The following is a 16,339-nucleotide window of genomic DNA, read 5'->3' on the forward strand; positions in this document are numbered from 1 at the left end:
CCTGGCCCTATTAGTTAGCCTTGGTGTTCTCCTGTTGGATGTAAACAATTCACAGAACGTCAGCATCACGCAGACCACTCTTTAACCATGATGGATCAAGACAAAAACAGGACCCCTCCATAATCATTTCAAAGCACTGGCAAAACATGAGCATTATCTAAACCACAGAAATGACCAAATGTGCCCCTGCCCTGGCTAATGTGGATTGGCTGCTCCTTCATTTCCAGCTAGGTTTATGAGCCTCAATCTCTCCCTCCTTCTGGATAAGATTTATTAAAGTACCAAATTATAGATTACGTGTATTTCCTAAATAGCATCTGGAATAGAGCAAGGCCCTACTTCCTTAAAACCTCCCCAAATCGCCTCACACAAGCAGAGAAACTATAATGAGCCTTTTCAAACTCTCTTACTAAGGGCTCCAAGTGCCATGTATTGTTTGTTCTCTCTCACTGCGTTGAGTGGTAAGTGCAGCTTGTTCAGTTGTACTTGACAGTACCATAACCCAGGAGAATTATTCAATTTTAAGGATGCTTAGATATTATGACCCATCAGTTTCACTTTTCAGAATCTATTGCAAGTAAACATTTAACAAGGCTGTTCAGTTATTACATCATTTTTATCATGTCAAAAAAATTAGAAGCAACCCAGATGTCCATCAATGGAGAATGACTAAATAAAATGTAGTGTATCTTTGCTTTGCAATCCAGTGCAGGAGTCTAGAAAAAGGAAGTAGAGCTATATGTTTGGATATATATAGCTCTAAGACATGTTTTTGAGTAGGAGAAGACTACAAGTTGTAGATAGAACATGCGTCATGGTACCTTTAATACCCTGGATAGAACCCCAGAGTTTGAAGAACACCTTGCCTTTTCTCCATCCCTGACTCTAAGCTACTTAATTTCCGGTGTCAAGCTACTCAGATCTATGGGAGACTGGGCTCCTGGAATTCAGGAGTGGAGCTAGTGAGGGAAAGGACTGGAAACAAGTGGATCCTGAAAGAGCTGGAACCTCAGTGATCTGTGGACCTCCCCAGCTGAACCTTAACCTCTCTTGGGTGCCTTCTGGGCTCCCAAAGGCCAGGAGAAAGCTGAGCTGGTGGGCTGAGCCTTCCCTGCCTGTGAGCCTGGAAGGATATGGAAAAAGCAGGGGAGGCTTTCTTCACATTCTTGTTAGGGGACTGTCGACTTGCTCTCCTGGAGGTCTAATAGGTTAAAAGATCCTTTTGTAGTCCTTTAGGACATTTTCCATCTGAGCCTCTGGCAATGCTGAGCCTGCAGAGAAACATAATATGCTTTATCTAAGGCGGGGTGGGGTGGCCAGCAGCCAAGGGAAGAAGGGTCATCAGAATATCTTGCCCAGTGACAACTGCTTATGGAGCCACGAGCATCCACATAGAAGAATAAAAGCATAGGCAGTTGGGGTATGTGTTATGCACACAGAACAGCAGCCATGTAACAAAGTGAAATTGTTGTGGTGTTACACAGCATAGATTTCAAACATTCAGTGTGGTTAGTCACCACTTAGGCTCAGACTGGAGGCCTGGAAGACCGATGCACAGAGCAAAACTGAAGACTAGGGAGTTCCTGTCAGGGCTCAGTGGTCAACGAACCCAGCTAGTATCCATGAGGATGTGGGTTCGATCCCTGGCCTCACTCAGTGGGTTAATAAGGATCTGGTGTTGCTGTGGCTGTGGTGTAGGCCGGCAGCGGTAGCTCCGATTCGACCTTTAGCCTGGGAACCTCCATATACCACAAGTGAGGCCCTAAAGAGAAAACAAAAACAAAAACACCCTGAAGACTAGGAAATTGAGGGGAAAGACAGTGTCTTGGAGGATACATTCAGGAGACTTTAATATACCCATAATAAGGGTTCTGTGATGCCAAAATATGAGGCAACCTTGAAACAAAAATGGAAGACATTTTTAACTGAATTGAAAACTGATTCTGTAGGTTGAAGGGGCTCATTAGATTGGTGAAATGGAAATTGATGAGATGGAATTGATGAGAAAGACATGTATTTGGACATATCTTGTAAAATTTTTGCACTTATGATTTCTGAAAGAGAAATCATAATCTAAAAATAAAAAAGCATACTGGTAATGGACATTATTGCACTGAAAACCATTATGGTAGAAGCGCATTTAGAGACCATTAAAATAAAGGGAACAAAAACCAAGCTTCCTATTCCAGACAGAAAGTCTTTGAGCCATTTGTCTGTCAGGATGAAGAGTGAGTGATGTTTGAGGTTATTCAAGAATTCAGTGCATGTATCAGTCTCTTGCCCCATTTGAAGATGTTTCAAAAGACCAACCAACCAAACCAGAAAATCAGAACATTTGGCCTCAAGACGATGACAATGAAGAGGAGGAAAAACAGTATGAGTAAAATCCATATAAAACAGATACTGCACGTTTCCAATGGGACATAGATGTATAGACACAGGTGGGTAACAGGGACAAACATGGAGGGTACAGATCAGATGTTGTCACTGGAAAGGGATCAGGGATTGGGTTAGTTGGTCACAGAGGACTCCAGCCTTCTCTGGAAGGTTTCAATTTTATGTAAGAATAGATTTAAGTGTCATGTGATACTTTTTAAAAAATGTGTGTATTTTTAAAAAACAAACAGAGAACAGGTGCTATGTTTAGGGTTGTAAGCTGGGAAGTCTCCTTACATGATCTGATTTGCAGTTTACAAGATCACTTGGTGGTGAGTGTGGGTGGTGATCACTTTGTCTGCCTGGGGGAGAACAGGGTGCCCAGGCCAGAGGCACAGTGAGGAGCTTGGTGTGCAGTAGATGTTCTAATTAAGCAGTTCAGCAGGCCTGTGAATGCACCCACCCAGAAGCCCTCTGAGCCTTTGGGTTGGTTTCTTTAGGTAAAACATGGCTCTACTCTCTTATTTTGACATAATTAGCTCATCTAAAACCAATAAAATAGCCTAAGGATGGTTTGATGAAATAAAATCAGGGCACTATTCTGTTTGTTTCGATCTCCATTAATGTAAATACTTTTCTTAGTTCTCTTGGAAAAATAATGTAGCTTTTTTTGAAAGGTACAGAATGAGGTTGGTTTTTTTTGTTTGTTTTTGGTCTTTTGGGGGCTGCACCCATGGCGTATGGAAGTTTCCAGGCCAGGGGTCAAATCAGAGCTGCAGTTGCCGGCCTACGCCACAGCCACAGCAGTGGGGATCTGAGCCATGTCTGTGATCTACATCGCAGCTCAACAGCAACGCTGGATCCTTAACCCACTGAATGAGGCCAGGGATCGAACCTGAGTCCTCATGGATACTAGTTGGGTTCATTACCACTGAGCCACGCCAGGAACTGCAAGAATGAAGTGTGTTTTTTTTGTTTCGTTTTTTTTTTTTCCTTCTTCTTTTTCTTACTCAATGCAAGAATGAGTTTTTGATAGAAACACTGAGCTTGAGCTATTGAAAAAAATTCCTTGGATTTTCCAGTGTAAGTTAGTTTTCAGTAAAATTGTTACTAATGTAGCAGAACTTCTGTTTTGAAATGTATTGTAAATAATGCAAGAAAACTGTGTAGCCTCTGTGCTGGGTTTATTGCTAAAAGAAAATAAAAATCTGTTAAATGATTTTTATTATTCTAGGACTGGGCACTTGGCGTCCTGCATGCCAAAATCATTGCAGCTATAACATTGATGGGTCCTCAGTGGTGGTTGAAAACTGTAATTGAGCAGGTAAGCAAAATCAGTTTTCAGAAAAAGACAAAGTGATAGGAGAAGTTTGGTTCATGTGACTCTTATTTTCCATTTTCTTAGCCTTCTGAGTTTTCTACATTTTCTTAAGTGAACATAACTTATTTTTAAAGGAAAAAGGCAGTTTGCTCTTCTATCCCCTGAATTTTCATCAACCACTCTTAATATGTCCCTCATCTCAAAATTAACCAAAGGCTTAAAGTTCTTAGAACTCTACCCAAAGTAAAGGCAAAATTTAGTGTTTGCTTTTTTTTTTTTTTTTTTAAAGGGAAGGAGTTCTGATGAAGCCTTGGTATTCAGGCTTTGTACGTCTGTACTAGAAAAGCAGTTATTGTTCAAGACAATAAATAAAAAGGCAGAAAAAGATAATAGATTTAAAAAGCATAACTGAGAATATATTTAAAAAGTATAACTGTTTAGGAATATTCTAGCCACATAGCACCTGAGACTGTTTTGTATTATGGAACCATCAGATAATTTGGTCATTGTGGAGATAACTTTGAATAAGGTAAATTGTACTTCTGTATTCTGTGATAGTAAGGCTAAGAGTAAGATAATTCCTTTTAGGAAGATTTCTTCCAAAATAACCAATATAGTAGATGTTGGTACTTATTCAAGTTTTAGTTACCTAGAGAATGTACTTACGGACAACCCTCTTATCCTTAGGGCAGCACCAAATTGATAAGGTGTTATAGTTCTGTAGCACTAAAAGTATACCTTCTTTTGGCATATAGGAAATAAAGTAGTTTTTAACCCAGTATGGACAAGAAAACCATCCAAAAATTCCTGTACCTGGAGGTTGACGGGGGTAGGGGAGGGCCAGGGAATCAGTGTGTGTGCGTGTGCATCTCAAGTGCAGGCTGATTCTGAAGTGAGGTGGGTTGTGGGGTGCCTGGCAGCGTATCCATTCATGACAGTAGTACAGGCCAGTCCCCTCTGGAGTTTCCAGGTGAGACTGACCGTTGGGGAGAATAAGGGTTTAGTTACAGCTGGAGGCTGTGAATTGCTGATCTCTATATTATTTTGCTCTCTGATGCATTCTTTCTCATACATGTGTATAAGTTTAAGTAAAATGGTTAAACATGGGGTTGCCTTGCTGCATTAACTTAAGTGCATTTGGGTTAAAAGGATTTTGAGGGGATCAGAAATGAGCCTTTGGAGCAGTAAGCCTGTCATTTGCATCCAAATGCTCTGGTCCATTTCCAAAGGATAGAGGGATTGTCTTGAGTTGCACCACACTATGTGACTCTGGGCCAGAAGAGGTTAAAATGCTGGGGAAAAACACAAATACCACTCTTCTGTTTTGTCACCTTCTGCACGCCAGCTGTATTTTCTCTTATTCCCAAGATTCCCCCATTTCCGTCCATTCTTTCCTCTACAGTACTATTGGATAGAACTTTGTAGGTAAGATAATGGAAATATTTTAGAAATTCTTGAATTAAAAAAAAATTAACTTACTTTCATACTAGATTGTTACGTAAAAAACCTTTTAATTTGTTGACATTTGATTTATATAAGCTTTTTAGAAACATGCTTCCTGTTTATAGTATTTTCTTATATTCAGATAAGATGAATGCAATCTTGAGTAATAACAGATCACTCTTACACAATTTATATATGAAGTTGCTTCAGGGTGTGTGGTATTCAACTAATATTGTTGGTGCCATCTGGTATTATATAGAGCAAGGCTAGTGTAATTATTATTCTAGGTTAGCATCTTATTTCATCTCTCAGCAGAGTTAACTGCAAAGTGTAAGGAAGTAAAACTTGTGGATGCCATATTTAGGTGTGAGTTCCAGAATTTGCCTTGATTTCTGAAACAAATAACGAGTTTGAATCCTTTGGGGCTGGTAGTCCCTGTGGCATATGGAGCTCCTGGGCCAGGGATCAGATCCAAGCCACAGCCTCGAACTAAGCTGCAGTTGTGGCCACGCTGGATCCTTAACCCACTGTACGGGGCTGCTTGAACCTGTGTCCCAGAGCTCCCAAGAGGCTGCCAATCCTGTTGCACCACAGCGGGAGCTCCCCAACTCTGTGCATCTTGAATTCAGCAGAGATTGCTTTTAACCTGGGGAAATTGTCCTGTGTTCTTGTTCTGTTTTTTTCCCGTTCCAGGTTTACGCAAACGGCATCCGGAACATTGACCTTCACTATATCGTTCGGAAACTGGCAGCGCCAGTGATCTCTGTGCTCTTGCTTTCCCTGTGTGTACCTTACGTCATTGCGTCTGGCATCGTTCCTCTACTAGGTGGGTAAAGGTGGCTGGAAGCTTGAGGGAGCACCTTGTTAGCGTCGTCACATTCTTGTCCCTTCAGTATCCGAGGTTACTTGCCTCCAAATGCTATGTTGTAAATATAAATCCAGCCAAGACAATACTGTCAAAAGACTGTTTTTCTCAGGTTTCAGTACTCAGAGCAAGATGAGGATCATAAAGCTCTTTGGTAGTTTTTTCTTTAGAGAGGTGAGAAAATACTGACATTTAAAAAATGTTCTTCAGCATAAAAGGAAAACCAAAGAGGAAATACTAATTCGTGACACTCTAACATGTAGACATTTTCGTGTCAGTACTTAAGAATCTTCACAGGCTCTTAGAGCCAGTACATAAGCCAGTGTATGTTCAGTTATAAGCACAAAGTTGTCCCCTCCGAATCTTCCTCTTCTGCTGAATTCCCTCTCTCGGTTTCTGGCATTATCATCTGAGTTGTGTAAGTCGGAAGCCTTGAGGGTCATCCGTGTCACCTGAGGCTCTCTGCTCTTGTACTCAGCTGGTCTCCAGGTCCCACTGGTCTGCCCTCTGGGGGCCTTGTCTGCAGCGCTCACCTCAACCTCTATGGCTGCCTGTTTCCCTGCCTTGAACCCTCCACACGGTCATTCTCCACACTGCGACCGCAGCGACCTTTCAGAGGGATGGGTCTCTTTGTTTATACAAACTCTTTGGTGAAAACCCTTTTGCTGGTTCTTCAGTGGTCTTTAAGAATAACCCAGCTCCGAGAATAACCCAGCTACAAGGCTCTTCCTCTAGCTGTGCCCGGCTCTGCCTGCCAGCACTCCTTGTATTACTCCCTCTGCACAGGACGAGTCTCAGTTAGGCACCACCAGCCTCCTTTGCTTCGGGAGAGGAATTATTTCCATGTCGGTGTCGTTCTGTATGCACTTCAGAGTTTTCCTTTTTTTGGTTTTACAGGTGTTACTTCAGAAATGCAAAACTTGGTCCATCGGCGGATTTATCCATTTTTACTGATGGTTGTGGTATTGATGGGAATCTTGTCCTTCCAGGTCCGCCAGTTTAAGCGCCTTTATGAACATATTAAAAATGACAAGTAAGTCTAGACCTCCATTCATCCAGCTGCTCTTGTTAAGATCTCTCATTTCTTAATTTTTGTGTCTTACATGATGAATCACAGGAGGGAAAAGTGCTCTGATTCTGGGTATATTCTGAGGTGGAATAGGACTTGCTAATAGATTGAAGGTAGGATGTGAAAAAGAGGCCATTGAGAACTTGATTGGGTCAAGCACCTGGGGAGTTGTCATTTATGGAGATAAAAAGACTTGGGAGAAACTGGTTTGGAGGGGAAGTTTGTTTTTTGTTTATTTTGGCTGCACCCATAGCATATGAAAGTTCCCAGGCCAAGGATCAAATCTGAGCTTCAGGTGTGACCTGTGCCACAGCTGTGGTAATGCTAGATCCTTAACCTCCCATGCCACAGTGGGAACTCCCTGGGGAGGAAGATTTTTTAAATGTTCTTTCAAAATAATTTTCAACCTGTTTTCAAATGTTCTGGTCTGATAACATATTAAACAGTTGTAGATACAAAGAAGAAGCCTATATTAGGGATTATCAGTGCCTGCCTAAAGCCTTTCTTGCAACTAAAGGCAATTGGGCTGCTCTTACCATTGCTGAGAGAGGCTATAAGTTTACTGCAAAAGTGCTGTGGTGATCTCTGTTGGGGGGAAGCTCTGCAACCTGACCTTAATGAGAAATTGAGAATAGTCAGGGAAAACACCTCTGAGGATGCTGGCCATTTGACCCTCCATGTCCTAATGGAAGCCTGGATCCTCTTCTGCTTTAGTGGCATCTCACAGACAAGCAAGTTTATAACTGTCATCATGTTTGCCTGGGAGAGTTCCTGTTTACATGTGCTGCCTTTGTGCCATCATTAGCAGGACTCCCTTTTACTCGTGAGTGCCGCCTTTGGACAACAAATTATATGGTCACCTGTTTCCTCTGAGGATTCTTAAGAGTAATATTTTTAAGAATGAAACTTAGAGTGTCCAGCCTTTTCCAAAGCAGTGTTTATTTACTGACTGTAAGAAAAACTAAGAATGCTTAGGCTGCCACAGTACTAAGTTCTGCCAGCTATGAAAGAATGAGGAGGGGGACTTCAGTGACGAAAATCAGTTTTTCTCACTTCACTTGTTTTGGCAGAGCAGTCGTTACTGCAGTAACATAAAAGAGACACACCCCGGGAGCTTCCCACAGCCCCCCACATTCTCTTCTCCTTCCCCGTCTGCTTCCTCATGTAGAAACCCTTGAACTGCAGGCTCCTTGGACGGCACATCTTGTTTGACATTGTGTATCCACTCTCCCAGGGTTTGGTCCCTAGAAGGCTCCAAGGGTGCATGTGTGCCCTGGGGCCATGAGAGGGTGCCAGGGTGATGGAGCTAGGTATGGGTTCAGACTTCCCCCTCCCTCCCTTCTTTTCTCACTGTTTAAAGTTTTATTGAAGTATAGTTGATGTGCAGTGTTGTGATAATTTCTACTTGTACAGCAGAGTGACTGAGTTATGCATGTGCACATATCCGTTCTTTTTCAGGTTCTTTTCCCATGTAGGTTATCACAGAAGAGTGGGTAGAATTCCCTGTGTTATCTGTCCATTCCACATACAGTAGTGTGCATAGAATCTCCTTTTTCTACCACTGAGTTACTTTTTGGTTCTGGGCAAGTTTACCTTGCTTTTCTCTCTATGTTGATACCTTAATATGGTTTGTGATTACATGTGTGTCAGGTAGTGCCATGTGTATGTCAGGTGTTGCTCAGTTGTCATTGTCTAAAACATTTACAAAATGCTCACAATTTGATAAAACACTGGTTGGTTGGGGAACAGTGGAGTAAGGAATGGTTCACTTCAGGAGGAGAATCAGGAAGACAAAGAAGAAGGGATTAAACTGTGAGCTCATGGATGAAGCAGCAGTAGGATTAGTGGCATGTTTATAAAAAGTGAAAAGTCAGGCTACTCAGTGTAAACTGCCAAGTACCTCATTAGGCATATCTTTTTTCACAGAAAAGTGATAGATGAAAGTCAGGGTGGAGAAAATCATGGTGAAGAGTAAATGTTGCCACTCAGCACATGCCAGGCCTTTGTTACCAAGGCTTTTTCTATTCCTTAAGCAAGCACTGGACATAGGGCTGTTGTTCTCATTTTGCTGATGAGCACACTGAGTCTCAGAGACCCCAGCTCTCTGGTAGCCCTCACACAGGCTGGCTCCCCCTCCTGTTCTTGCGCCCATGTGGAACGTCTTCCTGGGCTCTCCTTGCTCTGCACTGCTGTCTCCAAATGGGTCCTCTTGCCCACTTGTCCATCTGTGCCCCCCCCCCCCCCGCCCCTGCTTGTTGCCATCAGCTTTGCTGTCCGCTGTGCTCCCAGGGTCAGTCTCCAGACCATTCCCCATGGGTTATTGAGGCACATCACTGCTCTCCTTCCCAACTCCGCCATCACAATGGGAATGCCAGCAGAGACCTCCAGCCTTGTCATTCCAGCCACAGGAATTTCTGTCTCTATTTCTGTCCACAGTCCTGCAGCCTTTGCCATAACTTCTCTGTCACCACATCACGTCGGTTAGGAACACTTAACACTGTTTCCTGGACCAGTCAGTCCAAGAAAGTCACTTGCGTACACACATTTCTGCCATCTCGCTCCCTTTGACCTCCTTGAAATCTTTGTCCTTTGATTTGTCCTTTTCTCTAGAACTAGAGCTTTTCAGTATTATTCTCTCTACTCAATTTTCTGATTATTACATTTCCAGTCCGTTCCTTCAGATCTGTACTCTAAGCTCTTTTATAAAATGTGATCCATAGCAGATAAATCCCCTGAGTAAGGTTACTTTGCCCTGCCTTCCTCTGGTCTCCAAGTGTCAGAGTTTATGAGAGCCGGAAGGTATGGACCAGAGCCTGTACTCCACTGCCCAGCATCTGAGGCCTTCTGGCCTTTGCTGCTCTCATGTCTTCCCTAAACCCATACCTTGCTTTGCGATGCCTGCTTCTGTGCCTTGTGTAGGTGTTCATTTCTAGACTCCCCTTCTACCTACCTAACTATTGAAGGGGTTTAAGCGGGAGTGGAGTGGTCTGGTTTACATTTTTAAAAGTGTATCACGGGCTACTCTCAGGAAGAATGTTTTAGTAAATAAGATCCTCTAGGAGAGTAACCACCCTGTTTTTATAACCCAGGTACCTTGTGGGCCAACGCCTTGTGAACTATGAACGGAAATCTGGCAAACAGGGCACCTCTCCGCCACCTCCACAGTCATCCCAAGAATAAAGTGGTTGTCTCAACTACCTTGACCTTCCCCTTGCCTTTACGTGTCCTTTTTTGTGGACTTCTCTCTTTGGAGATTTTTCCCAGTGATCTCTCAGCATTGTTTTTATTTTAAATCTGTTGACTTGTGTTCTCGGCATCCAGAGAGCTGCCCTTCCTGCACCTTCTGACATCATTGCTGTCTGAGGTCTGTACATGTGTAAATAGAAGTTCCTGGATACCCTAAAACCTTGGATTAAACAGAATGTGCATTGTACATCTTTAAACAAAATGTATATTAATTTATTAAATCTAGTTGTCACTTTATTTTGGACCTGCTGTGATCTTGACAGGAAATGTGCCACAGAGCCATGGTGCAGGGGCAAGACTTTTCAATGGCGTCTTTTGGAGTGCACTGTCGTGGTGTTCCTTGCAGTTCTTACTGAGTAAACTGTACATTCTGTTTCTCTTGGCTGTTCAGACCTTACCAAGAACGTAAAAGGAAACAAGTAGAAATCGACAGTGGAGTGTCTGTGGTAAGAAAACATGAACTTGTGCTTCACTGTCAATCGTTTTTGGAAGTTATTTTGTATAACACCAAAGCTGTTGTACATTTTCTACTGCCTGATTTTTTTTCATGTGTCTGTGTTTGTAATATTGTATAGTATCTTGTGCTAGGTAGGGAAATTATTTTTAATTTTGATAATTTAATATTCCTAGTGACCAGCATTGGGAGCTGGGTTTTTGTGCTTGTTAGGGGCATGACTATACTTAGAGAAAAAAAAGTCCAAAAGAAGATTTTTCATTAGATCACCCAACCCCTTTTTCCCAGATACAGCTATCTTTTTTTCCTTCTTGGCAACAGTGGCCAAAAGTCATGCAAGATCATAAATCTTATAGAATAACATCACCGATGATACTGCATCTTCCTGGAATAAGGACATACTGAAATGTAAGTTAAATGTAGATGGGGTTTGTGGTCTTAGATGGACAGCATTAGAGAAATTGTTAGAACCCCCCCCCCCGGTCCTGGTAGTTAGTACATCATTGGGTGAGAACTAGGAGCGGTGCATTTCTCCAGCGCTTTCAAAGCTTTGTTTACAGAATAAAATTACAAATAAAACCAACTTGATTTTATTTGACCAGAAGGAAGCTGGCTAAGCTGGCCTTTTTACATAGGAGTACAGAATGTATTTCATAGGAAATGTGCTGTAAAGTCTCAGAAAACTAAATATTTTCAAACTTAGTTTTCCCTTATAACCAAAGTTTCAACTTAGAAGTTTAGAGAAAGAGAATGGTTGGCACATGATCCAAGTATTTAATGTTAACGGTGTATTGTAAGGGTAGTGTTTGGTTTTGAATGATAACTTAGGAGATCTCAAAGCAAATGGGCAGCATAGGTCTTAAGAAACCATAAACGAATTTCCATATAGTATTACAACCCATAGGCTTAAATCTGGGGATTTTTAAAATATGAGAATCAGCCAAACATAAGTTAGCAAAATCAAAAACAAGTTCTGATTGTTTTATATTTCAACAATTTTTCCTGAAGTGGTAAGCAGTTACTTTAAAACATTTTGAAACATCAGTATCAAAAAAAAGAAAGAAGCTTGACATAGGATGCAGTGTTAGAGTTTTTGGCACTTTATAGTAGCCTTTCTTATATTTGAAATTACGGGCTTTGCTAGCCCTACCTTTACTTAGAAGTTTAGTCCTACTGTGAAAAATAGGAGCGTTTTAAACATAACGCCATCTGTCATGGTGTATATCTGTATAAATTGTTCTCTTTGGGAGAAAAATATTATCAAATTGGGCATATAACTTAATTATGTTCATTTAACTTTTTTTTTTTGATTTCCCAGAGAATTTGTAGACGTTAATATAAAGTCATTGGAACATATTTATCTGTTTTACCAGAAAGAAATCTAGGCAGATACTACAAAAGATTAAAAATTGTTATTCTACAAAATTTTAAATATTGTCAGATATTTTGTAAAAAAAAAAAAAAAAAAAAGCCAAAAGGTTGCCCTCCATTTTGCTGGCAGATAACTTTATCTTCTTGTCTTACTTAAGGATTTCCCCTGGTTTCTCAGTTGTTCTCTGTCCTGTTGTTTTCAATAAGGAAAGCATTTGCTAGCATACTGTTTACTTGGATAGCATCAAAATTTTATTATTAACCAATAGTCTTATAAATACTTAAAACTTCTAGTTCAGAAAGTGCAAATATTGCTGCCCTTCTTCATGTAGAATTAAAAAAAAATAATAGTGTAGTTCTGCTTCATTTTACATTGGGCTAAAAATTGTCTTAAAGGAAGTTAATTAGGAAAGAAGACGTTTTTGCTTTATTTTTACTATTGAAGACAAATCAACATTTGGGGTTAGTTTTACATGACCAGTTATCAAATGGTCATAGTATGAAGTGTGCAGTTGTTTATTATTAGCAAATTGTCTGATTTTTAAACTACTAAGTACTAATAGTTAAGATGAAAACTGAAGAAAAATGCCAATGTGAAGTTTGTGTATAGCTAGCCTTAAAAAACTCCATGTTTTTAGGTGATTTGTTTCCTGTTAGTTCTCTGGAGAAACAGTGGAGATAGGACATCTCAATTCCAGATGTAAACAAAAAGTAATTTTTTTTATTTCAACATTTCATATAGCTGTTACTATGTGGATTCTTGTGTTTTTTTCTTTCCCTTATTCAAGTAATAGAGAATAACTTTTTCCTCAAATTATTTGATCTTAGATATGTTATTTCTGTATTGGCAAAATGCTACTATTAAAGTGTAATTCTCAAATTTAGGTTGAATTGATGAATTTTTAAAACAAAACAGAAGCACTGGACATTTCTACATTGTACTGCACTTGCAGACACACACTCACTCTGGAGAATGTGGCACCGGCATTAAGAACATTGGCAGTTTTTAAAACGTTGCAAGTGAGCTACGTAATACTCGTTTTCAGGATCGAGTATTTTAGGCTCTCTACTTACTGTGAGAAGTTTTTTATATTGTAAAATTAAATAATTATATTTAAAATACTCCTTTAGAGTGTTACCTATTCAGTCACCAAGAAGAATACAAATGTCTTACCACAAAAGTATTATTTGAAGCTCATCTGTGGAGATTCTGTTAACGGCCTTGTATCTCCTTACTTAACTTGCCCCCTCAATCGCACATTTTCCTTTCAATCTGTTACTGCCCTGTGTCGTTTTTTAAAACAGCCACCGTGAGTAAGGGCTTCTTTCAGATAATCGCTGATGTCTTTGGCATTTAATACAATGTAAAGATAAGACAGGATACATCTGTTTTCATTCCCGTCTATTTTGTATGAGTGCCTCATTTTGTAGTTGTGAAATTAATACAGTACCTTAAATGAAAATGTAGTGACCAGAAGGCCTAGAAATGACTGTCGTAGAAGCTGAAGAACTAGAACACTTACTTGGTAGGGGCGTCAGTTTTCGTTAACCCCTTAGACACTCAGGCCAACTTTATGTGTATATATTCTAAAAGTGCTCCCTTTTTTATGTGGTCGTTTGTTGCCTTCTGAGTTGAGAGAACAAGATTGAATAAAAATGATAGTTGTAGCCTAGTTTTTTGTTTGTTTTTGCTTTGTTGCAAGATTGCTTCAGAATGACAAAAATATGCATTATTAGTGGGCACAGGTAGATTGTCCAGGTTGTTAAAAATATAATAATTACATAAGAAAAAGAACTCAAGTTACATACGACTGTAGACTCTCTGTTCTAAGTATGAATTTGAAGGTAAAGTTGCAGAAGATGCTCTCCCTCCATGGTAATTAGAGGCCACCCTCACCGGGAAGAGTGAAGCCTTTCATCTTGTGCCCAGAGAAGATGCCACCCAGCTCGGTGCCTCCACTAAAACCCAACTGTCAGAACATCACCAGTAAAACCAAACAGTCCCACTTTACATACTGACCATATTTATCAGAGAAAAAGGAAGGGATTGCAGTAGTTTTTTTCCCTCCTCAGTGCCTTTTGTGAAGGGTCTTTTATTACTAATCTTTCTTTGTTTCCAGGTTCAAAACTTTTTTAAAAAACAATTTCAAAAAATCAAGTGCATTTTATATTTATTTTAAATCCAGTGGTGGCAGGAGAGATGATGCTTTGACCCATAGATCAAAATTAAACTTTTATTTTTAAACCTTTAAGGTTTTTAAATTAAAATTTAAAACTGCTGAAATTTTACAGCAAAGGAAATTGTACAGTGAAGCTCAGAAAGTGGCCACTATTTCTCTCTTGCCACCAATGGCAGTCTGCAGTAATTCTTGTTGCAACAGAATAGACTTGACAAGTGAAATAAGGGTCTGAGGAGGTAGCATTCCCTCCAGCCCATCCCCATTTTTGGGATGTTTGTTTTGTTTCCAGCCCTGTACTTAGTATTATAGTAGAATGAAGTATGAGGTTGGCCTCCAAGGAGCCCAGTTAGAATGGAAAAGAACAGAAAATGAGCAAAAGGTCCTATTACAGATACGAATAAACTGCCATAAGGACCCCAGTGAAAAGATCCACCAGGGAGAGTCCATGATGACCTGGCTACGCCCGTAATTTCTGAGTGTGTATAGGCACCCTCCCCCACACCCACAATTCCTCTTTGTCCCTCTTGCGGTCTGCTTCTCCACAGCCCATGTGGGGCTAAGCCTGTCCACATCTCAACTGTCGGAAACCTGGGCCAAGACCCCTTTTTATACCTGTTTACATTGTTCCCTCTCCTTCTATTTGAAATTTCTCCCTTTGCATATGTAACTGCCGTGTCTTTCTGCTTCTCCATGTTCCTTCAGTAACTTTTCTTTAGAACAAGGAACATCACATCTGGGAACCCCATTCACTCACCCCTTCGTTCGTTGCCTGAATGGATCAATCCCTTCTGTTGGCTGCACAAATCCATTGGTCTTGTGGAGCAGAACAGAGTCCAGAAATAGATGGACACATACATGGATAGCTGCTTTTGGACAAAGGTGTAAAAGCTGAAAAAATGGTGCTGGAAAAATTGAACATCATCCAGGTGCAAGATTAAAAATCCATATCTCAGTGTTGCAAAAATTAACTCAAAATGGACTGTAGTTCTAAATGTAAAACTCCAAGCTATGTAATTTCTAGAAGACAACAGGAGAGAATATTCATCCTTTGGTTACAACCCCCAAAACACAATCCATTGAAGGAAAATTTGATGAATTGGGCTTTATCAAAATTAAGAAGACCTGCTCTTCGTTACATACTGTTTAGGAGCAAGAAGACAAGCCATGGAGTGGCAGGAAATAGTTGCAAAACATTTCTGATAAAGGAGATGCATTTAGAATACTTGAGGAAGGCTAAATGCAATAGTAAGAAAACCTATTTGCTCATTAAAAAAAAAATGGGCAAAATATTTAACACACTTCCTAAAGAGGATATATAGACAGCAAATAAACACGTGAGGTGTTCAACAGAACTAGCCATGAAGGAAATGCAAGTAAAAACCACAATGAAATCAACTACATATCTATTAGAATAGCTAAAATTAAATACCATATACCACCTGGTGAGGCTGTAGAACTGAAACTCTCATACACAGCTGAAGGGAATGTGAAATGGTATAACCTCTTTGGAAAATAATTCTTAAGAGGTTAAAATATATACTTAAAACTCCTAGTTATTTACCAGAAGGAAAAGCAAGTGCAAGGCCATATAAAGACTTATATATGAGTGTTCAGAGTAGCTTTATTTGCAATCACTCAAAGCTGAGAAGAATCCACACGCCCATCAGCAGCTGAATGGATCAGCGATTATCCGTAACGATGAAATACTGCTCAGCAACAAGAAGCAATTCACTGTAGTATATGTAACACAGGCAAACCTCAAAATCATTATGCTGAGTGAAAATAGACCAAAAATGTACTGGATGCCTTCATTTACATAAAATTCTAGAAAAGGTCAAAGTAAACTTCAAAAGTCTATAGAAAAGACCAAGGGCTGGCAAGGAGGAACTTGGAGGCATTCCACAGACGATGACGAAATGGGTCTGGGGGTGCATGTATGCGGTGCATGTGTTCACTGTCTTGAGGGGGTCCTGGTTTGACGTGTATACACATGTCAAAAATTACTGCGCTGTAC

At 40.3% G+C, this 16,339-nt stretch overlaps 1 protein-coding gene across 3 annotated transcripts in view; it reads left to right on the forward strand.

Moving 5' to 3' along the window:
- The window catches only part of MARCHF6 (membrane associated ring-CH-type finger 6), an 86,797-nt gene extending 72,979 nt beyond the window's left edge, over positions 1-13,818 (forward strand). For all 3 annotated transcript variants that reach the window (XM_047770051.1, XM_047769961.1, XM_047770141.1), the window contains 4 exons: positions 3,611-3,700; positions 5,834-5,966; positions 6,903-7,038; positions 10,164-13,818. In XM_047770051.1, coding sequence (XP_047626007.1) covers positions 3,611-3,700; positions 5,834-5,966; positions 6,903-7,038; positions 10,164-10,254 — 450 coding nt within the window. In that variant the 3' untranslated portion in view covers positions 10,255-13,818. The remainder of the gene's footprint in view (positions 1-3,610; positions 3,701-5,833; positions 5,967-6,902; positions 7,039-10,163) is intronic.
- Positions 13,819-16,339: the final 2,521 nt, after the last annotated feature.

This window comes from Phacochoerus africanus, chromosome 1 (genome assembly GCF_016906955.1).
Source record: "Phacochoerus africanus isolate WHEZ1 chromosome 1, ROS_Pafr_v1, whole genome shotgun sequence".
In the NCBI taxonomy this organism is placed as follows: domain Eukaryota; kingdom Metazoa; phylum Chordata; class Mammalia; order Artiodactyla; family Suidae; genus Phacochoerus; species Phacochoerus africanus.